The 24463-nt window shown below is 39.2% G+C and overlaps 3 protein-coding genes across 7 annotated transcripts; 2 read left to right on the top strand and 1 right to left on the bottom strand.

Moving 5' to 3' along the window:
• Positions 1 to 574: 574 nt before the first annotated feature.
• Positions 575 to 24463, top strand: LOC17893888 (chromatin modification-related protein EAF1 A). 3 transcript variants are annotated; one of them, XR_002834800.1, is made up of 23 exons: positions 575 to 867; positions 1590 to 1769; positions 1878 to 1932; positions 2018 to 2115; positions 2193 to 3546; positions 3654 to 3773; positions 3982 to 4179; positions 4469 to 4657; positions 4754 to 4834; positions 4957 to 5014; positions 5089 to 5609; positions 5711 to 5758; positions 6096 to 6141; positions 6366 to 6562; positions 6640 to 6693; positions 6774 to 6854; positions 6986 to 7123; positions 7210 to 7326; positions 7920 to 8020; positions 8105 to 8299; positions 8418 to 8796; positions 9019 to 10666; positions 24090 to 24463. XR_002834800.1 is itself a non-coding variant. In XM_023786810.1 (22 exons), exons 2-22 carry the CDS (start codon positions 1630 to 1632, stop codon positions 10570 to 10572), a joined length of 5718 nt encoding a protein of 1905 aa, XP_023642578.1. In that variant the 5' UTR covers positions 575 to 867; positions 1590 to 1629; the 3' UTR covers positions 10573 to 11135. The 3 variants fall into 3 exon arrangements, 2 of the variants coding, with proteins under 2 accessions (XP_023642578.1, XP_023642577.1); XM_023786810.1 differs by lacking the exon at positions 24090 to 24463 and having other exon boundaries at positions 5095 to 5609; positions 9019 to 11135; XM_023786809.1 differs by lacking the exon at positions 24090 to 24463 and having other exon boundaries at positions 9019 to 11135.
• Positions 11253 to 12446, bottom strand: LOC17891154 (trihelix transcription factor ASIL1). Its single transcript, XM_006298133.2, has one exon. It carries the CDS (start codon positions 12281 to 12283, stop codon positions 11360 to 11362), a length of 924 nt encoding a protein of 307 aa, XP_006298195.1. The 5' UTR covers positions 12284 to 12446; the 3' UTR covers positions 11253 to 11359.
• Positions 13878 to 24426, top strand: LOC17893131 (chromatin modification-related protein EAF1 A). 3 transcript variants are annotated; one of them, XM_023786811.1, is made up of 22 exons: positions 13878 to 14129; positions 14886 to 15065; positions 15174 to 15228; positions 15312 to 15409; positions 15491 to 16823; positions 16924 to 17043; positions 17190 to 17387; positions 17758 to 17946; positions 18043 to 18123; positions 18246 to 18303; positions 18384 to 18898; positions 18983 to 19033; positions 19346 to 19391; positions 19615 to 19811; positions 19889 to 19942; positions 20023 to 20103; positions 20279 to 20416; positions 20503 to 20619; positions 21197 to 21297; positions 21382 to 21576; positions 21698 to 22076; positions 22320 to 24426. In XM_023786811.1, exons 2-22 carry the CDS (start codon positions 14926 to 14928, stop codon positions 23868 to 23870), a joined length of 5697 nt encoding a protein of 1898 aa, XP_023642579.1. In that variant the 5' UTR covers positions 13878 to 14129; positions 14886 to 14925; the 3' UTR covers positions 23871 to 24426. The 3 variants fall into 3 exon arrangements, with proteins under 3 accessions (XP_023642579.1, XP_023642580.1, XP_006299914.1); XM_023786812.1 differs by having other exon boundaries at positions 18378 to 18898; positions 21707 to 22076; XM_006299852.2 differs by having other exon boundaries at positions 18378 to 18898.

Genomic DNA, 24463 nt, shown 5'->3' with positions numbered 1-24463 from the left:
AAATATTTGGTTTATCTTGAACCCACAAATATTAATAAGTATCCCAAAATTTCACATTATTTAATAAACAATTGCTCACTGAAATTAGCGAAATAAAAAGAAGAATATATTGAGGAGACGCATATAATCTTCCTTGGTAAGAAATTCATTCGATAGATTTCCTATGTCGTAGATTAAAATTTTCATGGAGTTTATTAAAATCACTATATTTGTTTTTATATATTCAATGTATGTTATCACTTATCACCAACACACATAAATTAAAAATAATATTTCAATGTATTATAGATCTCATATGCTACTGATAAAAAATATATCCAAAGCTAGAAACTAGCATGGTTCCAAAACCTAGTAGTAATAATAGAAATTTGTCTTTGGACAACGTCTAGACAAAGATCGAACTGAGACATGAAACTGTTATAACTTATTACTACAAAAAGGCCCAACCAGACAAAACAAAACAGAAGAAGGCCTTATTTGGTCAAAATCTCAGGCCCAGAACTCGGAGAGGGAGAGAGAGTCGCATACTGCGTCGAGGAGAGAGAGAGAGAGAACGAACGAAAAAAACATCAACGAGAAGCCAATTTTTTTTTTTTTTTTCGTCTTCTCCAGAGAGGGAAACCAAAATTGAAAAACAAAAATTGCTGAATTAGGAATCAATCTCGCAACAAGCAAGCAATTTCATGGATTCCATGTTCATGGGAGTAGCTCTCTCTCTTTGATTTGAAAAAACAACAAACAAAGCTTTGAAAGAGAGGTGTGTTTTTGGAAACCCTAGGAGAGAGAAACTAATTTTAGAATTTGGGTGATTTGCCCGAGTTTTGTGCCCTAGCTTTTGAATTCGTTCTGTTCTACGTTCAATTCAAGGTATATTCTTACCCTTCTCTTTTACTTCTTCTTCTCAAACCCTAGAGTCCAGCTTTGCTGGAGGTTTCTGTGGATTTTTTTGAACGTTTTGGGTTGAGTTCTTCTCTCATTTTGCTATGTTGATTCAGGAATGTGAACTTTTTGCTGAAATTTCGTCTTTTGATTCTTTCTTTTAGCTTCGAATTGTGTAATACTTGATTGAAGAGTTCGTGGGTACGACATTAAGTAGCTTTAGCTGATCATTTCTGAGTTTGGTTCCTTGTAATTGTTGTTAGTGTCGGGTTTAGCTTCGAGAACCTCTCTGGTTTGAGGCAACATTACATTTCTTTGATGTCTTTGAGTTTCAAATAGCTCGTAGCTCTTAATTGGTTATGTTGCTTTGCTGAATATGACATTCTAGAGGATCAGAATTGGAGAGGTGTTAAGTATAAAGATTCTCTATCGAATACTAGATTCTGGATCTTCACTTTGATGTTCCTTAGGACATATGGATGTTTGATTCTAGACAAACTTCTTAGCTTTTGTAATCTGTTAAGTTACTCTATGGGACTGCCATGGCTTTCTGTGGATAAATTTGTAATTTCTCTGTGTTTTTTTTGCATCATGGGAATACATACATTAACCATTATAATTTGTAGGACAACATTTAGCTGTAATTGATTCTAACTTCTGCTGTATGATCATTCGGAATGCTGATATTAAGCTTATTAATATATTTTCAGTTAAGTTAGAATTCGAATTGATGGGACATCCAAGGTGGTGATGCATGGAAGCGTTTCAGGATATCTTCTAGTAAATGCTGAGGTTGATTCCATGGGAGGAGTTATTGATAGTGGAGGTGGTATTGGTGTCAAAACATCTCCGCGGCGAACAGCAATTGAGAAGGCTCAAGCGGAGCTAAGGTATTTCAGATTGCGACTTCTTGATTTTCTGCAATGTGTTTAAATGCTCTACAATTTCTACAGCTATTAATCACTTCCAGTGTGTAACAAAGATGATTGTTTCAACAGGCAAGAGTATGATGTTCGTGAGGAAAGGAGGAGAGAATTAGAGTTTCTGGAGAAAGTATGAATACCTATTTCCCTGTTTTCTTTTTCATTTTTTTTTCAAAAGCTAGTGTTTACAACCCTTACTTTTCTATCTAATATAGGGTGGTAATCCCTTGGATTTCAAGTTTGGCATTGCAACTTCACATAGTGTCCAATCTACATCACTCACAGATCAGCAAGCAGAGCATTTTGTAAACAGGTACGCTCGTGTTTGTTGTAGTTCCCCACTAGTTTCATGGATTAGCTCATCATTATAATACCCATAACCTCCCACAGTGAAGTCAAGGATAGTTTTGCCCTGACTGCCTCACCACATGGAGACTCTGTGGAGAGTAGCGGTAGACCTGGAGTTCCTACAGTTTCTGAACCTAATACCGCAGATAATCTTTTACTGTTTAATTCTGAAAACAAGTCAGTGGAAGGGGAGAGAAATTTGAGATATCCTAATAGACAAAACAGAACTTCTGAGACAGAACGATCTTCCAAAGCAAATACCAACCAGAATACAAAAGATACAGAAGATTCTGCCATCTTTCGCCCGTATGCTCGGAGGAACAGATCAAAGATAAATCGGGATCCATCACGGTCAAGCTCTACGGATTTAGTTCCGAATCGTGGTGGTCTTGCCACATCTATATCTATTCGTAGAGGATCAGTGGAAGGAAAGGGTTGCATTTCCGAAGCAGCGAATCAAAAAGATAGGCATACGACTTCCGTATCTTGTCCAATATTTGCAAATTCAAATGGTAATATTGCTCCCAAAAATATAGTTCCCAGCAATTCACTGAATACTAAGGTGGATGGTGAACCTGTTTTACGAGAGAGTACTGCTGGATCTAAGAATAGTTTATTGAAAGATGAAGTCGACATTACATATAGAAAAAGCTCTGCAAATTTTCCAGTTGGAGAGTCTGGCCTTGCTGGAGAGAAGGCAAAACTAGTTTCGACTGGTACAGAGATTAGTTCTCCCAAAGCTGTAACAATAGATGGCCAGGAAAATAATTCTACCCAACTAAATGGCCTAAGAGATTCCACGGGAGAGGAAGAAAGCTTAACAAATAGAGGAGCTGCAGGGACTAAAGGGTTACAGTCAGAGTCTTCTCACCCTAACAACATAGAAGTAGATGTAGAAAATGAAAGAGATCCTTATAAAGTGGAAAAACTTGACTCAGATGAAATCACTATACAGAAGGCTTCGAGAGTAGAGGGGTTGCTGAATCAAACAGTTGATGAAATGACGAAAACTAAGATTAAGGATGAGACAGGTCGACCTACTACCATTATTAGTGAGTGCATTCCTGAGAAATTGGTTAAAATTGAAAATCAAAGTCACAGAACAGCTGAGATACAAAATGAAGAGAAAGGTTCTGAGACTGAGAATAGGCTTCAAGATGGGTTGGTTGTACCTGAAATTGACATGAAAGTTGGTCGTCTTTTACCTGAAAATCGTAGCAGCTCGTTGTGCTCTGGAATTCCTCAGGCATCTGTAGACACAAGTTCCTGTGCAGTTGGCGATAATTTATTGTCAGGAACTGACAGTGAAGCATTAAAACATCATCCAAGCTCAGATGCAGTAGTGTTAGATACTGTGAAGGAGGACTCTATCCTTGACGAGGCACGGATTATACAGGTGTCTTTTTCAACTTGGCTTGATGATCTTAAAAAGAAAAGTTTTCTAGCTTTTGAGTAAAATATATACAAATTCATCTTTCTATGTATGACATAATACACTAACAGGCAAAGAGAATAAGAGTTGCCGAGTTATCTTGTGGTAGTGCACCAGTGGAGGTCCGTGAGAAATGTCAATGGGATTTTGTCCTCGAAGAAATGGCATGGCTGGCAAATGATTTTGCACAGGTCTGGTCTACTTAAATTAGCTTTCTAACTTAAATTTTATATATCTGCATGGAAAAAGCTGTATTTTGTGGATTGTTATTCTGTTTATTTCCAATAGCATCTGGACATTTATCTGCTTAAATGAGCTTGTCTACTTTTATGTTACTAGAACATTTTTCACCGACTGTTCTGATTGCATTTTATTACCTTTTTCCTTTTCATCTTCTAGGAGCGCCTTTGGAAGCTGACTGCTGCCGCACAAATTTGCCATCGAGTTGCTTTGACTTGTCAGTTGAGATTTGAGGAACGAAATCAGCACAGAAAGTTGAAAGAAATAGCTTCAATCTTATCTAGTGCTATCTTGCAATTCTGGAGTTCTGTGGAGGTTCCTGGAGACCTGGAGGAGACAAGCTTGGGAATTGTTAAGGTATTTGACTGCCAGACCTTTATTAGTTAATTTTTGGTTTTGCGGGAATGGTCTTTGATGACAATGGTGATCATATGGTTCTTTCCTTGTCATTTAAATCAGGATTATGCATATTTATACTCGTTAGATGTATTGACAACACTGTAAAACGACACAGTTCTTCTAATATTTCCTTATGATTGAGAAGCTGGATCATCTTATTCGTTTACATTTTCTTATATAATTACCTTCGGAAGTCTCTGGTTCTCTTACTCAATATCCTACTAAGTAATACTGTGATTGTATGCAGGACACTTGCCAAGAATCTAATTATGTGAATGGCAGAATATCTTTAGCTGCGGGTGTCAAAGAGTATGCAAGTAGATTTTTGAAGTATAACAACTCTTCCACCCACTATCATTCAGCTGCACAGTCAACACCTGACAATATGTGCGACCCAGAAATATTGGATATATCTATGGTTGATCAGCTTACAGAAGTATGAATTTCTGAAAAGTTTTTCCGCAACCTCAGTTGAAGACTATTGCTGTGGATGGTTCTAAAATATTGCTAATCGATCTTTGTTACTGTGCAGGCAAGCCTCTTTTATTCAGTTCCATCTGGTGCAATGGAGGTATACCATAAATCCATTGAGTCGCATCTTACACGCTGTGAGGTATGTGTATGTGAGATTTTTTCGTGCTAGGAGCTCTCATATTGTAACCTTGATGGCGTATATTTTCCTGAGAATATATATCTGTTCTGCAAAGATATTTAACACTATTTCTCTTTTCCCAGAAATCTGGAAGTAGCATGCAGGAGGAGGTTGATACATCGGCTTATGATGCTGTTGGAGGTATGCATAATTCTGGGTTGTTTGAGCTTCACGTCCTGGTTAAATATCTGCTAATTTTGTATCTCTAATCGTAGATACAGGATATAATGTTACTGCTTTCAATGAGGATGAAGGAGAAACAAGTACCTATTATCTTCCGGGAGCTTTTGAATCTAACCGATCATTTAAGACAAGCCACAAAAAAAGGAAGAATTTGTTGAAGTCTCATTCTGCCCGGTCATATGATCTTGGAGATGATTTACCATACGTCAACTACACAGGTGGGTCTAACTCATCAAGTGTGATGGCAAAAAGGCCTGCCAGTAATAATAATCTCGGCTCAGTTCCAACGAGGCGAGTGCGAACTGCTTCCAGGCAGAGGATTGTGAGTCCTTTTGGCTCTGTTACTATTGCTGGGAATTCACCTGTGCCCTCGAAGACGGATGCGTCTAGTGGGGATACTAGTTCTTTCCAGGATGAGCAAAGTAGTTTACATGGTGGATCGGCAGTCCAAAAAGGGACAGAGGTGGAATCAAGTGGTAATTTTGAAAAGCAGTTACCTTATGACATGGCTGAAACCTCAGGAAAACCTAAAAAGAAGAAGAAGACTCATCAGGTAGTTTGCAATGTCAGCATATCTCTTACTGTTTGCAGAATAATAGTAGCTATTAATTTTAGTTGACATTGCATTGTAATTTTCAAATTCATTTGTTGCAGGGATCATATGACCAAACCTGGCATGATCCGTCAGTCCATGTTGAACAGGTGATTTCATTGAAAAAATCCTAATAATCAACTTGAACAAATTTTTAGGAAAGCATGACAGGTGTTTAGATGGTGTGAATTAATTTATATTATTGCTTGACTAGCTTTGCTAAATTAAAATTTCCGCCACTTGTTAAAATTGGGTTGATGCTTGAGTCCTACTCGTGAGAGTAAAATACTTAACAAATTTATTTTTTGTTTCCGTTTTTGTTTTGAAGAGGTGACTATTACAGTTTCCTGTTTCTTGAAATGAGATTATAATAGTTGGCAAAAGTTTACCATGTATACTAATAATTGACTTCTTGGAAAGGCTTCTAATTGATTCTTATTTTGGCAGAAGGACCACTGGAAGAAGCGACCAGAGAATCATTTCGATATGAATGGTATTATTTGCAAAGTTGTTATTACTTTTTGGTTCATTGTAGTTCTTCAGCGGTTGGGGGAGCCTCGGTGCTCACTCTGCCTATATAAATCAAACAATACTTTTGGTGGATAACATATTTTAAGCAGCAATTTTTGCATACATCTTATCATTAACCACCAATTATAAAACTAAAGCAATGGTTGAGCTTATAATTCTATTGACATTTTAACTGTCTTTTATCAGGTCTGTATGGTCCTCATAGTGCAAAGAAGCAAAAGACCACCAAGCAATTGGTAGAGAATAATTTTGATATTGCTATTCCTCACACTGGATCTATTCCTTCTCCAGCGGCTTCCCAGATGAGTAATATGTCCAACCCCAACAAATCTATCAAATTTATTGGAGGTCGTGATAGGGGCAGAAAAGTAAAAAGCCTGAAGGTATGTGTTGAAGGTTTACTGACTCCATTCGCTTTGTTTAAAATATTTGTTTTAAACTAGAATTTGGTTTTTCTCAGATTTCCCCTGGCCAGCATGGTTCTGGAAATCCGTGGTCATTATTTGAGGATCAGGTTTTCTTTTCGTCATCTTTCATTAATATCGAAATACTGTAGGTTGCTCTATGAGTATCTAATATGTTTTCACCATATAGGCGCTTGTTGTCCTGGTGCATGATATGGGCCCGAACTGGGAGCTTATCAGTGATGCCATGAACAGCACTCTTAAAATTAAGGTAAGTGCCTATCATTTCAAAAAGAGTTCAGAACAATTGTGTTGGATATTGTTGTCCAGGTTATTGCTTTCTCGTGTCTGTGAATAACTAGTCTTTAGTACTGGCTGATTGATTTCCCATTGTTCGTCCAGTGTATATATCGCAATTCGACTGAGTGCAAGGAGCGGCATAAGATTCTGATGGATAGGAATGCTGGTGATGGTGCTGATAGTGCTGAAGATTCAGGGAATTCTCAGTCTTATCCATCGACTTTGCCTGGCATCCCAAAGGTTTTTCTTTAGCTATGAGATGCTTAACAAAGTGTCTTTTATGTTTAGTCTAATTTAATTGCCTTGGATATGTTTGTGATATTCAGGGAAGTGCGAGACAGTTGTTTCAACGACTGCAGGGGCCAATGGAGGAAGATACCCTAAAGTCTCATTTTGAGAAGATTTGTTTGATTGGGAAGAAGTTACATTATAAAAAGACTCAGGTTAGCGCACCTACTGCTGTGTTACTGTTTCCAAGCTTGTAACCTAAAACTAGTGGATATTGTCTTTCTGCATTTTTTGTTTAGTCATAATTCAACCGTTGATTGGCAATAGGGATAGTTCCACGTGTATATACTCTGTAGCATTAAGAGACGATATGATGGGTGAGAAAGTCCTAATTTTAGTTTTTGAGTCCCTTGTGGGGATAATGCTTAAGGGTTCTTAATATATAAACTTATAGCCAGAGAGTGTGTGTTCTCAGGGTTTCTGTGGTTTATTTTGTTCACGGAATTTAGTTTTCAAATTGCACTGGAGCTGGTAAACGTTTTTGCTTTTAGACATCCGGGCTATGGAATTTGAGAAGATATGTTTCTTAATTCAGTTTTCAATGAACATGGATTTTATGCTAAGAAAGGCATATCGCAATCACTCTTATTTGAGTAACAGGTCTGCATGTTTCTAAGTATAGCCGCAAATCCTGGCTAACATTTGCTAAAGTCACAGTGTAGTTTGAAGTATGAATCTTCTATGTCCCTAAATCTGTTGTCTTGTTGCTGTTTTTGTATGTTTGCGACTCTTTCATCTAATCTTCAAGAATGATGGTCGGGATCCCAAACAAATAGTACCAGTTCACAATTCACAAGTCATGGCTCTTTCTCAAGTATTCCCAAATAATTTGAATGGAGGTGTTCTTACGTAAGATCTGTTGTTCCCCTAAGTTCACATATATCTTGATTACAACTTTTGCAATTCTAATATCTTGCTACTCTCTGGATGAAGGCCTCTTGATATCTGTGATGCATCAACTTCAGGTCAAGATGTATTTTCACTTGAAAATACAGGTCTTCCAGTGTTGAATCAGGGTACGCCAGTGCTCCCTACTGCTGGAGCACATCCATCCACTCCTGGATCATCTGGTGCTGTTCTCAACAACAATTTGCCAACCACATCTGGCCTACAGAGTGCTTCTGTCAGGTAGAGCTGTACTGAATGGTTATTACTTCTTTGTCATGCACACGTCTGTGAAACTCTTTTCAATTTACTTAAGGGTTATTACTTCTTTTGAAATTGGATTTATTATTTTTCTGTTTAGGGATGGTAGATTCAACGTTCCTAGAGGGTCTTTGCCACTTGATGAACAAAACCGAATACAACAGTTTAACCAGATGTTATCCGGTAGAAACCTGCAGCAGCCTTCCGTATCAACTCCTGGAGCTGTCTCAGGATCTGATCGTGGACATCGCATGGTTCCTGGTGGAAATGCTATGGGTGCAAGTGGAATGAACAGAAGCACACCCACGTCAAGGCCTGGTTTTCAAGGGATGGGATCCTCAGCAATGCCAAATACTGCTAGTATGCTTTCTTCTGGTGTGGTAGGAATTCCAAACACTGGAAATATTCATTCCGGAGGAGGAGCTTCTCAAGGAAACTCCATGCTCAGGCCTCGTGAAGCTATGCAGCATGTGATGCGGGTAAGCTAATTGGCTTTTGTTTTCTGCTACACTTAGTTTTAAGATTTCTCACATGCGGGAACCTAGCGAAATTACCTATTTCTTACTTTACCACCTGGACTAATTTATCTCAGCGTCCTGATTTTTGTCAACCGCTGGTGGATTGTCATTTTGAACCTGTTTTTCCACATTATAAACTCTACAGTGACGATAAAAACTGATATGCATGAGTTTCATATGCAGGCTGCTCAAGGGAACAGTCCAGGGATCCCAGCTTTCGGTAATTTGAGTTCTGGATTTACCAACCAGACAACTCCTGTTCAGGCTTATCCAGGCCATCTTTCCCAGCAGCATCAGATGTCACCGCAGTCACATGTGCTTGGGAACTCGCATCATCCTCATCTCCAGAGCCCAAGTCAAGCCACTGGGGCACAGCAGGAAGCATATGCAATCCATCAAAGGCAAATACGCCAGAGGATTTTGCAGCAACAGCAACAGCAACAACAGTTTCCAGCATCTGGTACAATGATGCCACATGTACAACAACCTCAGGGCTCTTCTGTTTCTTCTTCTCCACAAAACAGTCCTCAGACTCAACCACCAGTTTCTTCCCAGCCATTATCGTCGATGTCCCCAGTGTCGACTTCTCCTAATATGAATGCTTTGGCACAACAGAACCCTAACAAGTCTCAGTTACCCCTTCATGGTCTAGGTAGGAGTCCTCATTCTGCTACTTCAGGTGTGAACAATCAAGCTGGAAAACAACGGCAGCGACAACTTCAGCAGCAGTCTGCGAGACAACATCCACAGCAGCGGCAGCCAACACAAGGTCAACAGCAGAGTAAACAGTTGAAGGGGATGGGTAGAGGCAACATGATCCATCAGAACATCAGTGTTGATCAGTCACACCTGAATGGTATCACCGTGACCCCAGGAAATCAGGCTACCGAAAAAGGAGAGCAAGCGGTTCCAGTTAGGCCAGATCAGCAGTCTAATGCAGGGACTGCCATGAGCACGCATCTGCAATCTAAACCATTCGTTTCTCCCTTGTCTTCAAATCATTCACATCAATTGCCTATAGCATTACCTGGTGCTTTGATTCCGTCCCAACAACAACAGATGCACTTACATTTAGATAATAGCATCCAAGGCCAGAGCTCACCTGCGGCCCCATGTAACATCTTACCCACCTCTAGCCCGTCAGTTACACCTTCCAACCATCAGCATTTGTTGCTACACCAAAAGCAGCGCAATCAACTGCAATCAACAGCTTCTCGAGTTATTCATCATAATCATCTAGGGAACTCTGAGTTATCAAAGAAGTCCCAAGCTGAACGTATTTCACGTGTTCCGCACTCTGTCACCAATACCACCCAAATTGCTAGTATGGGTACGACAAAGGGTATGCCTCAATCGAGTCATGATTCGAAAAGCGTAAAAGCAGTTGGTTCTACGGTGGTGCCGGCTTTAGAATCTCCATCTTGTGCTGCCTCTATGCAAAGCACTGCTTCTAAAGTAGTAAACAGCTCCAATACAGATTCAGCTGGGAATGATCCAGTAACAGCACCGAATCAAGGACTAGCTCAGAAGCATGTATCTGGTGGCTTGCCGAGTCACGGGATCAAGGCCGTCACACAGAGACAACAGTCTCTGCCTTCAGAAGAAAAGAGACCAAAGTTGTCAGAGATGCTGCCTGTACAAAATCAGAAACACCTTGCTTCTGAGCAGCAGCAGCAGCCTCAATTAGAAGAAGCACAAGTATCAGCTTCCAAGCCTCCTGATACGAAAGTGGAATGAGAAGCATGACAGATGATCCTTGAGTAGCTGTAGATCCTTCAAAGTTTAATGCTGGCTGGCCCTTACCATCAACCCTGTACAGGAACCCAAACTGGTTCGTCTCCTCTGCCTTCAGAGTCGGGTCCTCACTTTTTGGCACTAACATCAATCAAGTTACTGTTTAACATAACATTGGTTGAGTCCAGCCTATATAAACTCTACATATTGAGGAGTTTGCAGATTTGATAAAGGCAGAGCGGAGATAAATTGGGAAGAAGATGGTGGATAAGATTGAACTCATGCAGGTCTTTTTGCCTCTTTTGAACAGAGAGAGAAGGTATCTCATAATGTAAATTAACACTTGCATCATAGAGAATTAGTCTCTTCCTTCTTCTTCTTCTACCCATCTTTTGGTTTGGGAGAGAGTAGAAACAGTTTATAATGTTATGTACAGAAAAGTCTCTACTCCTCCACCCTCATTTTTTTCTTTGTTCCCTCCTCCTTGTGGCATATATTTAGGGCCTTTTCCTCTAACTTCTCTTGTAGGTTTAGGTTAATTTGATGATGTATCATTGTTCTGTCTCTTCAATCTCTTATGGTTAAAAAAAAAAAAAAGTTCAAATTGCTTCCAATAACATTGTCTTCTTGTATACACATAAACATTAGATTACATAGTTCATTTCTAGAATAGTTAAACACTATGTTACAAAAGCTCATCTTCATAATTCATTTCTAGAATAGTTAAAACACTACTATGTTACAAAACCTCATCTTCTGTTTTATTATCTTAAAATCAATCTCTCTCTAGTTAGAAAGAAGAATCAAAGGCATTGTTGAGAAACTGAAGAAGCTGAGCTTGAGAACTCTGAATCAAATCAATCCTTCTAATCTCCATTTCCTTACGAAGCTTCACTGTCTCTTTAGCAAACTCCATCTTCTTCTTCTCCATTACCATAACTCTCTCAGCAAACGCTCTAATCTCCGCCGCCACAGCTCTCACTCCTTTCCTCCTCCTCTCACCACCATCTCCGTCGTTCTTGTTCCTCTTCCTCTTCGAAGATCTATCTCTTTGTCCCCATGACAACAACCCTCCACCAACTCCAGCAAATCTGTTAACAGAACCAGGTCTTCTCAGTATGTAATTGATACTCCTCGATTTGCTCTGTCTCTCATCATCTTCATCTTCTTCTTCGTAATGATCCTCTTCTTCTTCATCTTCTTGGTAGTGATTACTCGAATTCGGAGGTAGACGAGTGAGAGGACGAGCTGAGATGGGAGCAGGGTTCGAATCCAATTCCTCCATTTGATTATAAAAAGGCCAAATCGAGATTGGTCCCATACTCTGTCTCTCAGATCGGAATCTTTTACGCATCTTCTCGATCTTATGCCTACACTGAGTAGACGACCGGTCAACGCCGGAACGACCCGAGACAGCGACGGCGATCTCTTCCCAGTGGTTTGTTTTGAGAGGACCACGGCCAATTGCGTACCATTTCTCTTTGTATGATTCGATTAAGAGGAAAGTCTCGTCGTGAGTCCAGAGTATAGGTTGGGTTTTTCTGGCGTGGGACGAGGTCGATGCGGCTAAGGCAACGACGGTGATATGCGGTGGTGGAGTAGAAGATGGATTGGTGTGTGGAGGAGAGGGTTGTTGTGTTTGATGCGGCGGAGTAGCGGCGGAATTAGGGTTTGAATCAGAAGGAGGAGAGGAGGTCGGCGAAGGCGTCGCCATGGTTTGGTTTTTTTTAGTGGAGTAAATAGTTTTGTAAATTTGGGAGCTTTTGGCTTTTATGACTTACGAGTTTTTTAAGTTTAACTCCGGTTCGGATCTTTGGGTTTTGTCTTTTCTGGCCCAATAAAAAATTTAGTATACCAAACCAAACCACTTTTTTTTTTTTTCACTCATGGACTGAACTGATGATCTATTTTTATACCGGAATCTTCTTCATATAAACTACAACATAATGTCACAATCATATACTTTGAAACCTCAAAACATGGTGGTTTACTGTTTTAAGAAAAATTGTTGACCGACTAAATAACAAACTAAACCGTATTTAAACCAATTTTGAACAAAAGAGAAACTAATGGCATTGGTCCAAATTTGTGTTTGTGTGCTGCAATGAACCAATTCCATAACCCCATCGTTAGTAAGATTCCTTAGAAAATGAGATCGTACATCGATATGCTTGCTTCTCTTTGTGCATAATTGGGTTCTTTGATAACTTTATGATTGTTATATATCAATGAATATTATTGTATTTGCTCCTTCATTTTGAACAACCCCAAAATTCTCAAAAACTAGTATTGGTTAATACAGTTGGTGAAAACATTTATTGCATGAACAACTTCAAAGTGTCTTATGTTGTACCTTTAGACGTTCGGTGTTTTTTTATTACCAAAAGATTTTGAGAAGACTTAAGATATTGGTCATGCCTTATAAATCTGTTATGTCCAATATGCTTCCTATTCTTGTCATGATTTGAAACATGTTTATGTTTGTCTAGGTTGACTAAGATAGTCATTGGTGTCTACTTCTTGATCAGTGAAAGAGATATGCACCAAGAAAGGAGAGATACATACCACATACGATACGAATCATATTGATTATCCATATCCTTATAATAACAAGCTTAAAATGGTAGTGTTAGAATTACATTTATTATCTATGTGGTTCTTTAATTTGTTTCCACTTTCCAATAACTTGAATTCTGTGAGATTGATCCCATTATTTAAACATCTTAAGAAAAGAGCCAAATCTAGATGAAAGACAAATTGAAGCCAATGTATTCAAGTTTCATTCATGTTACACCATAACCAAACAATATAGAACAACTAGTTTTCGATCTGTGTTGTGCGCGGAAAGTTTATAATTGATCAGATGCTTTATTGTAACTAAAAAATAACGGTAAACCCAACAAGATGAGGAAAAAGATTATAAGCATGCAATATGTTATTTTTGGATTTTATTCTTTCGTGAAATGTTAATAAAGTGATCTTATAAGATAACACATCAGTAGTTCTTTTATGAACATAGAACTATTTAACCGGTTCTCAAAAGTCGGTTCATTGTGATTTTCAACATGTTGTTCGAAATAACCAAATTAGAAAGAAATAAAATCGGTTTTATCTTGGAACTGTTTTAAAATCCAATAACCGAACCAAATAATCCGAGTACCGAAGTATTATTTGGGTCAATTCGGCAGCTAAGTTTAATAACCAAAAAAATAGAAAACCGAACCAAATAAACCGAAGGCCCAGGGGTGAAAAAAACATCAACGAGAAGCTAATTTTGTTTTTTTTTTTCTTTCTTCTTCTCCCGAGAGGGAAACCAAAATTGAAAAACAAAAATTGCTGAATTAGGAATCAATCTCGCAACAAGCAAGCAATTTCATGGATTCCATGTTCATGGGAGGAGCTCTCTCTCTTTTGATTTGAATGAAAAACACACAAAAAAGCTTAGAAAGAGGTGTGCTTTGGAAACCCTAGGAGAGAGAAACTAATTTTAGAATTTGTGTGATTTGCCCGAGTTTTGTGCCCTAGCTTTTGCGTTCGTTCTGTTCTACGTTCAATTCCAGGTATACTCTTAGCCTTCTCTTTCACTTCTTCTTCTCAAACCCTAGAGTCCAGCTTTGCTGGAAGCTTCTGTGAATTTTTTTGAACGTTTTGGGTTGAGTTCTTCTCTCATTTTGCTATGTTGATTCAGGAATGTGAACTGTTTGCTGAAATTTCTTCTTTGTGATACCTTGTTCCTGCTCTGTTAGCTTCGAATTGTGTAATACTTGATTGAAGAGTTCTAATAGTTAGTAAAATGTTTATCAATAAAGCATATTAAATAATATAAAAACTACTAACCTAGGAAATTTCCCGTTACACATATATCTTAGAGTTTCGTATTGCATTATTGCTGGAATGAGTAGCTCTGAGCTCTTGATGGTTTATGTTGCTTTGCTGAATCTGGTTTTTTAGAGGATCAGAATGGGAGAGGTGTTATGTGTAAAGTTCTCTGTCAAATACTAGATTCTGGGGAGTTATCTTTACTTGGGTGTTTCTTTGGATAGCGGTTCGAACAAATGGCTGATTTTATGTTTGATTCTTGACAAATTTCTTAGCATTTGTAATATGTTAAGCTACTCTATAATCTGTTATCATATGGGACTGTCTTTGCTTTCTGTGGTAAATTTTGTACTTTCTCGGCTATTTTGCATCATGGGAACATACATGCGCACCCATTAACCTTTATTATTTGTAGGTCAACATTTAGCTGTTATTGATTCTAACTTCTGCAGTATGATCATTTGGAATGCTGTAATTAACTTGATATATTTTTTCAGTGAAGTTAGAATTCAAATTGATGAGACATCCAAGGTGTTGATGCATGGAAGCGTTTCAGGGTATCTTCTAGTAAATGCTGAGGTTGATTCCATGGGAGGAGTTATTGATAGTGGAGGTGGTATTGGTGTCAAAACATCTCCGCGCCGAACAGCAATTGAGAAGGCTCAAGCGGAGCTAAGGTATTTCAGATTGAGACTTCTTGATTTTCTGCAATGTGTTTAAATGCTCTACAATTTCTACAGCTATTAATCACTTCCAGTGTGTAACAAAGATGATTGTTTCAACAGGCAAGAGTATGATGTCCGTGAGGAAAGGAGGAGAGAACTAGAGTTTCTGGAGAAAGTATGAATACCTATTTCCCTCTTTCTTTTTTTTTCTTTCTAAAAACTTATGATTACAAGCCTTTACTTTTATATCTGCTTTAGGGCGGTAATCCCTTGGATTTCAAGTTTGGCATTGCAACTTCACATAGCGTCCAATCTACATCACTCACAGATCAGCAAACGGAGCATTTTGTAAACAGGTACGCTCGTGTTTGTTGTAGTTCCCCACTAATTTCATTTCATTAGTTAGCTTATCATTATTTACCCATAACCCCCCACAGTGAAGTCAAGGATAGGTTTGCCCTGACTGCCTCACCAAATGGAGACTCTGTGGAGAGTAGCGGTAGACCTGGAGTTCCTTCCATTTCTGAACCCAATACAGCAGATAATCTTTTACTGTTTGATTCTGAAAACAAGTCAGTGGAAGGAGAAAGAAATTTGAGATATCCTAATAGGCAAAACAGAACTTCTGAGACAGAACGATCTTCCAAAGCAAATACCAACCAGAATACAAAAGAAACAGAAGATTCTGCCATCTTTCGCCCGTATGCTCGGAGGAACAGATCAAAGATAAATCGGGATCCATCACGGTCAAGTTCTACGGATTTAGTTCAGAGTCGTGCTGGTCTTGTAACATCTATATCTGTTCGCAGAGGATCAGTGGAAGGAAAGGGTTGCATTCCCGAAGCAGCGAATCAAAAAGATAAGCATACGACTTCCGTATCTTGTCCAATATTTGCAAATTCGAATGGGATTGTTCCAAAAAATATAGTTCCCAGCAATTCGCTGAATACTAAGGTGGATTGTGAACCTGTTTTACGAGAGAGTACTTCTGGATCTAAGACTAGTCTAGATGAAGCCAACATTACATACAGAAAAAGCTCAGCACATTTGCCCGTTGGAGTGTCTGGCCTTGCTGGGGAGAAGGCACAACTAGTTTCGACTGATACAGAGATTGGTTCTCCCAAAGCTGTAACAATAGCTGGCCAGGAAAATAATTCTACCCAACTGAACGGCCTAAGAAATTCCACGGGAGAGGAAGAAAGCTTAACAAATAGAGGAGCTGCAGGGACTAAAGGGTTAGAGTCAGAGTCTTCTCTCGCTAACAACGTAGATGTAGATAATGAAAGAGATCTTTATAAAGTGGACAAACCTGACTCAGATGAAATCTCTATGCAGAAGGCTTTGAGAGTAGAGGGTTTGCTTAATCAAACAGTTGATGAAATAACGAAAACTAAGATTGAGGATGAGACAGGTCGACCTACTACCATTATTAGTGAGAGCATTCCTGAGAAATTGGTTAAAATTGAAAATCAAAGTCACAGAAGTACAGCTGCGATGCAAAATGAAGAGAAAGTTTCTGAGACTGAGAAAAGGCTTCAAGATGGGTTGGTTGTACCGGAAATTGACAGGAAAGTTGTCATTTTACCTGAAAATCTTAGCAGCTCGTTGTGCTTTGAAATTCCTCAGGCATCTGTAGACACAAGTTCCTGTGCAGTCGGCGATAATTTATTGTCAGGAACTGACTTTGAAGCATTAAAGCCAAGCTCAAATGCAGTAGTGTTAGATACTATGAAAGAGGACTCTATCCTTGAGGAGGCACGGATTATACAGGTTTTCTTTTTCAACTTGGCTTGATGATATCAAGTTTTCTAGCTTTTGAATAAGTTGTATACCTATTCATCTTTCTATGTATGACATAATACACTAACAGACAAAGAGAAAAAGAATTGCCGAGTTATCTTGTGGTACTGCACCAGTGGAGGTCCGTGAGAAATGTCAATGGGATTTTGTCCTCGAAGAAATGGCATGGCTGGCAAATGATTTTGCGCAGGTCTGGTCTTTAACTTATATTCTGTATATCTGCCTGGAAAATGCTGCATTCTGTAGATTGTTATGCTGTCCACTTTTATGTTACTAGAATATTTTTCACTGCCTGTTCTGATTTCATTTTATTACCTTTTTATTTTAATCTTCTAGGAGCGCCTTTGGAAGCTGACTGCTGCTGCACAAATTTGCCATCGAGTTGCTTTGACTTGTCAGTTGAGATTTGAAGAACGAAATCAGCACAAAAAGCTGAAAAAAATAGCTTCAATCCTATCTAGTGCTATCTTGCAGTTCTGGAGTTCTGTGGAGGGTCCTGGGGAGCTGGAGGAGACAAGCTTGGGAATTGTTAAGGTATTTGACTGCCAAACCTTTATTAGTTAATCTTTTGTTTTGCGGGAATAGTCTTTGATGGCAATGGTGATCATATGGTTCTTTCCTTGTCATTTAAATCAAAATTATGCATAGATATATATACTTGTTAGATTAAGAATTGTAAAGCTCAAATCCTTAACCATATTATTATGTTTTTTTTTTACTCACTGTAAAACAACGCAGTATTTCTGATTTTTACTTTTATATGATTGAGAAGCTGAATCTTTCTTATTCGCTTACATTTTCTTTCATAAATTTCCTTCAGAAGTCTCTGGTTCTGTTGCTCTTTATCTTATGACTTTAATAACTTAATGGTATCCTACTAAGTAAAACCTTGAATTATATGCAGGACACTTGCCAAGAATCTAATTGTGTGAATGGCAGAATATGTTTAGCTGCGGGTGTCAAGGAGTATGCAAGTAGATTTTTGAAGTATAACAACTCTTCCATCCCCTATCATTCAGCTGCACCGTTAACACCTGACAATATGTGCGACCCAGAAATATTGGATATATTAATGCTTGATCAGCTTACAGAAGTATGAATTTCTGAAAAGTTTTTCCACAACCTCAGTTGAATACTATTCCTGTGGATAATTCTATAATATTGCTAATCGAGCTTTGTTACTGTGCAGGCAAGCCTCTTTTATTCAGTTCCATCTGGTGCAATGGAGGTATACCATAAGTCCATTGAGTCGCATCTTACACACTGCGAGGTATGTGTATGTGAGATTTTTCCTTGCTTGGAGCTCTCATATTGTAACCTTGATGGCATATATTTTCCTGAGAAGCTATATCTGTTCTGCAAAGATATTTAACAGTATTTCTCTGTTCCCAGAAATCTGGAAGTAGCATGCAGGAGGAGGTTGATACATCGGCTTATGATGCTGCTGGAGGTATACATAATTCTGGGTTGTTTGAGCTACGCATACTGGTGAAATGTTTGCTAATTTTGTATCTCTAATTGTAGATACAGGATATAATGGTGCTGCATTTGAGGAGGATGAAGGAGAAACAAGTACCTATTATCTTCCGGGAGCTTTGGAATCTAGCAAATCATTTAATAAAAGCCACAAAAAAAGGAAGAATCTGATGAAGTCTCATTCTGCCCGGTCATATGATCTTGGAGATGATTTACCATACGGCAACTACACAGGTGGGTCTAACTCATCAAGCGTGATGGCAAAAAGGCCTGCCAGTAATAATAATCTTGGCTCAGTTCCGACGAGGAGAGTGCGCACTGCTTCCAGGCCGAGGAATGCGAGTCCTTTTGGCTGTGCTACTATTGCTGAGAATTTACCTGTGCCCTCGAAGACGGATGTGTCTAGTGGAGATACTAGTTCTTTCCAGGATGAGCAAAGTAGTTTACATGGTGGATCGGCAGCCCAAAAAGGGACAGAGGTTGAATCAAGTGGTAATTTTGAAAAGCAGTTACCTTATGACATGGCTGAAACCTCAGGAAAACCTAAAAAGAAGAAGAAGACTCATCAGGTAGTTTGCAATGTCAGCATATCTCTTACTGTTTGCAGAAAATAGTTGACATTGCATTGTAATTTTAAAATTCATTTGTTGCAGGGATCTGCATATGACCAAACCTGGCATGATCCGTCAGTCCATATCGAACAGGTGATTTCCTTGATAAAACCTAATAATCATCTTGAACAAATATTTAGGAAAACATGACAGGTGTTTAGATGGTGTGAATTAGTTTATATTATAGCTTGACTAGCTTTGCCAAACTGGTTTGATGCTTGAGTCCTACTTGACAGAGTGAAATACTTAACATCTTTATTTTTTTGTTTCCGTTTTTGTCTTAAAGAGGTGACTATTACAGTTTCCTGTTTCTTGAAATGAGATTATAATAGTTGGCAAAAGTTTACCATGTATACTAATAATTGACTTCTTAGAAAGGCTTCTAATTGGTTCTTATTTTGGCAGAAGGACCACTGGAAGAAGCGACCAGAGAATCATTTCGATATGAACGGTATTATTTGCAAAGTTGTTATTACTTTTTGGTTCATTGTAGTTCTTCAGCAGTTGGGGGAGCCTCGGGCTCACTCTGCCTATATAAATCAAACAATACTTTTGGTGGATAACATTTTTTAAGCAGCAATTTTTGCATACATCTTATCATTAACCTACAATTATAAAACTAAAGCAATTGTTGAGCTTATAATTCTATTGACATTTTAACTGTCTTTTATCAGGTCTGTATGGTCCTCATAGTGCAAAGAAGCAAAAGACCACCAAGCAATTGGTAGAGAATAATTTTGATATTGCTATTCCTCACACTGGCTCTATTCCTTCTCCAGCGGCTTCCCAGATGAGTAATATGTCCAACCCCAACAAATCTATCAAATTTATTGGAGGTCGTGATAGGGGCAGAAAAGTAAAAAGCCTGAAGGTATGCGTTGAAGGTTTACTGACTCCATTCGCTTTGTTTAAAATATTTTTTTTAAACTAGAATTTGGTTTTTCTCAGATTTCCCCTGGCCAGCATGGTTCTGGAAATCTGTGGTCATTATTTGAGGATCAGGTTTTCTATTCGTCATCTTTCATTAATATCGATATACTGTAGTTTGCTCTATGAGTATCTAATATATTTTCACCAAATAGGCGCTTGTTGTCCTGGTGCATGATATGGGCCCTAACTGGGAGCTCATTAGTGATGCCATGAACAGCACTCTTAAAATTAAGGTAAGTGCCTATCATTTCAAAAAGAGTTCAGAGTTATACTTCAATTAAATATATATATATATACCTATTCTACTGAACAGTTGTGTTGGATATTATTGTCCAGGTTATTGCTTTCTCGTGTCTGTGAATAACTGGTCTTTAGTACTGGCTGATTGATTTCCCATTGTTTTTCCAGTGTATATATCGCAATTCGACTGAGTGCAAGGAGCGGCATAAGATTCTGATGGATAGGAATGCTGGTGATGGTGCTGATAGTGCTGAAGATTCAGGGAATTCTCAGTCTTATCCATCCACTTTGCCTGGCATCCCAAAGGTTTTCCTTTAGCTATGAAATGCTGAACAAAGTGTCTTTTATGTTTAGACTAATTGAATTTCCTTGGATATGTTTGTGATATTCAGGGAAGTGCGAGACAGTTGTTTCAACGACTGCAAGGGCCAATGGAGGAAGATACCCTGAAGTCTCATTTTGAGAAGATTTGTTTGATTGGGAAGAAGTTACATTATAAAAAGACTCAGGTTAGTGCACCTCCTGCTGTGTTACTGTTTCCAAGCTTGTAACCTAAAACTAGTGGATATTGTCTTTCTGCACTTTTTGTTTAGTCATAATTCAACCGTTGATTGGCAATAGGGATAGTTCCACGTGTGAGAAAGTGACGATATGATGGGTGAGAAAGTCCTAATTTTAGTTTTTGACTCCCTTGTGGGAATAATGCTAGAGGTTTTTAATATATAGACTTATAGCCAGAGAGTGTGTGTTCTCAGGATCTCTGTGATTTCTTTTGTTCACGGAATTCAGATTTCAAATTACACTAAAGCTGATAAACGTTTTTGCTTAGACATCCGGGCTATGGAACTTGAGAAGATAGGTTTCTTAATTTAGTTTTCAATTAACATGGATTTAATGCTAAGAAAGGCGTAATTCGATCACTCTTATTTGAGTAACAGGTCTGCATGTTTCTAAGTATAGCCGCAAATCCTAGCTAACATTTGTTGAAGTCACAGTGTAGTTTGAAGTATGAATCTTCTATTGCCCTAAATCTGTTGTCTTGTTGCTGTTTTTGTATGTTTGCGACTCTTTCATCTAATCTTCAAGAATGATGGTCGGGATCCCAAACAAATAGTACCAGTTCACAATTCACAAGTCATGGCTCTTTCTCAAGTATTCCCAAATAATTTGAATGGAGGTGTTCTAACGTAAGTTCTGTTGTTTACTTAAATTCACATATATCTTGATTACAACTTTTGCAATTCTAATCTCTTGCTACTCTCTGGATGAAGGCCTCTTGATATCTGTGATGCATCAACTTCAGGTCAAGATGTATTTTCACTTGAAAATCCAGGTCTTCCAGTGTTGAATCAGGGTACGCCAGTGCTCCCTACTGCTGGAGCACATCCATCCACTCCTGGATCATCTGGTGCCGTTCTCAACAACAATTTGCCAACCACATCTGGCCTACAGAGTGCTTCTGTCAGGTAGAGCTGTACTGAATGGTTTGTCTTGGTGAATGCACACGTCTGTGAAACTCTTTTCAATTTACTTAGGGTTATTACTTCTTTTGAAATTGGATTTTTTTTTTTTTTTTTTTCTGTTTAGTGATGGTAGATTCAACGTTCCTAGAGGGTCTTTGCCACTTGATGAACAAAACCGAATACAACAGTTTAACCAGATGTTATCCGGTAGAAACCTGCAGCAGCCTTCTGTATCAACTCCTGGAGCTGTCTCAGGATCTGATCGTGGACATCGCATGGTTCCTGGTGGAAATGCTATGGGTGCAAATGGAATGAACAGGAGCACACCCATGTCAAGGCCTGGTTTTCAAGGGATGGGATCCTCAGCAATGCCAAATACTACTAGTATGCTTTCTTCTGGTATGGTAGGAATTCCAAACACTGGAAATATTCATTCCGGAGGAGGAGCTTCTCAAGGAAACTCCATGCTCAGGCCTCGTGAAGCTATGCAGCATGTGATGCGGGTAAGCTAATTGGCTTTTGTTTGCTGCTGCACTTAGTTTTAAGATTTCTCACATGCGGGAACTTAGCGAAATTACCTATTTCTTACTTTACCTCTTGGACTAATTTATCTGGCTTCTTATTTTAGTTTTAGACATTCAGCGTCCTGATTTTTGTCAACCGCTGGTGGATTGTCATTTTGAACCTGTTTTTCCACATTATAAACTCTACAGTGACAAACTGATATGCGTGAGTTTCATATGCAGGCTGCTCAAGGGAATAGTCCAGGGATCCCAGCTTTCGGTAATTTGAGTTCTGGATTTACCAACCAGACAACTCCTGTTCAGGCTTACCCAGGCCATCTTTCCCAGCAGCATCAGATGTCACCGCAGTCACATGTGCTTGGGAATTCGCATCATCCTCATCACCAGATCCCAAGTCAAGCCACTGGGGCACAGCAGGAAGCATATGCAATCCATCAAAGGCAAATACGCCAGAGGATTTTGCAGCAACAGCAACAGCAACAACAGTTTCCAGCATCTGGTACAATGATGCCACATGTACAACAACCTCAGGGCTCTTCTGTTTCTTCTTCTCCACAAAATAGTCCTCAGACTCAACCACCAGTTTCTCCCCAGCCATTATCGATGTCCCCAGTGTCGACTTCTCCTAACATGAATACTTTGGCACAACAGAACCCTCAAAAGTCTCAGTTACCGCTTCATGGTATAGGTAGGAGTCCTCATTCTGGTGCTTCTGGTGTGAGCAATCAAGCTGGAAAACAACGGCAGCGGCAACTTCTGCAGCAGTCTGCGAGACAACATCCACAGCAGCGGCAGCCAACACAAGGTCAACAGCAGAGTAAACAGTTGAAGGGGATGGGTAGAGGCAACATGATCCATCAGAACATCACTGTTGATCAGTCACACCTGAATGGTGTCACCATGACCCCAGGAAATCAGGCTACCGAAAAAGGAGGGCAAGCGGTTCCAGTTAGGCCTGATCAGCAGTCTAATGCAGGGACTGCCATGAGCACGCATCTGCAATCTAAACCATTCGTTTATCCCTTGTCTTCAAATCATTCACAGCAATTGCCTAAAGCATTACCTGGTGCTTCGACTCCGTCCCAACAACAACAGATGCAATTACATTTAGATAATAGCATCCAAGGCCAGAGCTCCCCTGCGGCCCCATGTAACATCTTACCCACCTCTGGCCCCTCAGTTACACCTTCTAACCATCAGCATTTGTTGCTACACCAAAAGCAGCGCAATCAACTGCAATCAACAGCTCAGCGAGTTATTCATCATAATCATCTAGGGAACTCTGAGTTATCAAAGAAGTCTCAAGCTGAACGTATTTCACGTGTTCCGCACTCTGTCACCAATACCATCCAAATTGCTAGTATGGGTACGACAAAGGGTATGCCTCAATCGAGTCATGATTCGAAAAACGTTAAAGCAGTTGGTTCTACAGTTGTGCCTGCTTTAGAATCTCCATCTTCTGCTACCTCCATGCAAAGCACTGCTTCTAAAGTAGTAAACAGCTCCAATACAGATTCAGCTGGGAATGATCCAGTAACAGCACCGAATCAAGGACTAGCTCAGAAGCATGTATCTGGTGGCTTGCCGAGTCACGGGATCAAGGCCGTCACACAGAGACAACAGTCTCTGCCTTCAGAAGAAAAGAGACCAAAGTTGTCAGAGAAGCTGCCTGTACAAAATCAGAAACACCTTGCTTCTGAGCAGCAGCAGCAGCCTCAATTAGAAGAAGCACAAGTATCAGCTTCCAAGCCCCCTGATACGAAAGTGGAATGAGAAGCATGACAGATGATCCTTGAGTAGCTGTAGATCCTTCAAAGCTTAATGCTAGCTGCCCCTTACCATCAACCCTGTACAGGAACCCAAACTGGTTTGTCTCCTCTGCCTTCAGAGTCGAGTCCTCACTTTTTGGTATTAACATCAATCAAGTTGCTGTTTAACATAACATTGGTTGAGTCCAGCCTATATAAACTCTTTATATTGAGGAGTTTGCAGATTTGATAAGGGCAGAGAGGAGATAAATAGGGAAGAAGATGGTGGATAGGATTAAATTCATGCAGGTCGTTTTGACTCTTTGGAACAGAGGGAGATAGAGAGAGAGAAGGTATCTCATAATGTAAATTAACACTTGCATCATAGTCTCTTCCTTCTTCCCATCTTTTGGTTTGGGAAAGAGTAGAAACAGTTTATAATGTTATGTACAGAAGTCTCTACTCCACCCACATTTTGTTTGTTCCCTCTTCCTTGTGGCATATAATTAGGGCCTTTTCCTCTAACTTCTCTTCTAGGTTTAGGTTAATTTGATGATGTATCATTTATTCTGTTTCTTTAATCTCTTATGGTTAAAAAAAAAAGCATTATTTTGTCTA

Source organism: Capsella rubella, unplaced genomic scaffold (genome assembly GCF_000375325.1).
Source record: "Capsella rubella cultivar Monte Gargano unplaced genomic scaffold, Caprub1_0 scaffold_3, whole genome shotgun sequence".
NCBI classification, from domain to species: domain Eukaryota; kingdom Viridiplantae; phylum Streptophyta; class Magnoliopsida; order Brassicales; family Brassicaceae; genus Capsella; species Capsella rubella.
The sequence above is the reverse complement of the archived record's forward strand: the minus strand, read 5'-3'. Positions and strand labels throughout refer to the sequence as shown.

What these genes read in the sequence shown, in the direction of transcription:
- LOC17893888 (XM_023786809.1), top strand. Translation starts at nt 1,630, where the DNA reads ATGCATGGAAGCGTTTCAGGATATCTTCTAGTAAATGCTGAGGTTGAT. An exon ending in ACGAGGCACGGATTATACAG is followed by an intron (nt 3,547 to 3,653) that starts GTGTCTTTTTCA and finishes ATACACTAACAG; the next exon opens with GCAAAGAGAATAAGAGTTGC. An exon ending in GAAAAGTAAAAAGCCTGAAG is followed by an intron (nt 6,563 to 6,639) that starts GTATGTGTTGAA and finishes GGTTTTTCTCAG; the next exon opens with ATTTCCCCTGGCCAGCATGG.
- LOC17891154 (XM_006298133.2), bottom strand. Translation starts at nt 12,283, where the DNA reads ATGGCGACGCCTTCGCCGACCTCCTCTCCTCCTTCTGATTCAAACCCT.
- LOC17893131 (XM_006299852.2), top strand. Translation starts at nt 14,926, where the DNA reads ATGCATGGAAGCGTTTCAGGGTATCTTCTAGTAAATGCTGAGGTTGAT. An exon ending in AAGGCTCAAGCGGAGCTAAG is followed by an intron (nt 15,066 to 15,173) that starts GTATTTCAGATT and finishes TTGTTTCAACAG; the next exon opens with GCAAGAGTATGATGTCCGTG. An exon ending in TGGCAAATGATTTTGCGCAG is followed by an intron (nt 17,044 to 17,189) that starts GTCTGGTCTTTA and finishes TTAATCTTCTAG; the next exon opens with GAGCGCCTTTGGAAGCTGAC.